The 239-nt window shown below is 60.3% G+C and overlaps 1 protein-coding gene across 1 annotated transcript in view; it reads right to left on the reverse strand.

Annotated features, from left to right (window-relative positions):
• The window catches only part of LOC119585417 (latent-transforming growth factor beta-binding protein 2-like), a gene marked incomplete at its 5' end in the record, with an annotated part of 12563 nt that overhangs the window by 1962 nt on the left and 10362 nt on the right, over positions 1 to 239 (reverse strand). The window contains 1 exon segment of the mRNA XM_037934079.1: positions 25 to 154. Coding sequence (XP_037790007.1) covers positions 25 to 154 — 130 coding nt within the window.

The raw sequence follows: 239 nt of genomic DNA on the forward strand, positions 1-239 counted from the left end.
GCAGACTCCCTTCGAGGGCCTCACCGGGGTCCGGGCAGCACGAGTGATTGAAGGGGCAGTGAAGGGGAGAGAAGCAAGTCGAGTGGGTGAAGGGCGCGCGGCTGCCCTTTGAGGACTCGGGGCACTTCGCGTCGGGCAGCCAGTCATAGTCGTCCTGTGGGTTGCAGAGGAAGGAGTTTTGAGGTTAATTGTGGTTATGAGGGGGGTACTCGGGTCCTTTCGTCTCTTAGCTCTCTTGG

The sequence above is a fragment of the Penaeus monodon genome, chromosome 19 (genome assembly GCF_015228065.2).
Source record: "Penaeus monodon isolate SGIC_2016 chromosome 19, NSTDA_Pmon_1, whole genome shotgun sequence".
NCBI classification, from domain to species: domain Eukaryota; kingdom Metazoa; phylum Arthropoda; class Malacostraca; order Decapoda; family Penaeidae; genus Penaeus; species Penaeus monodon.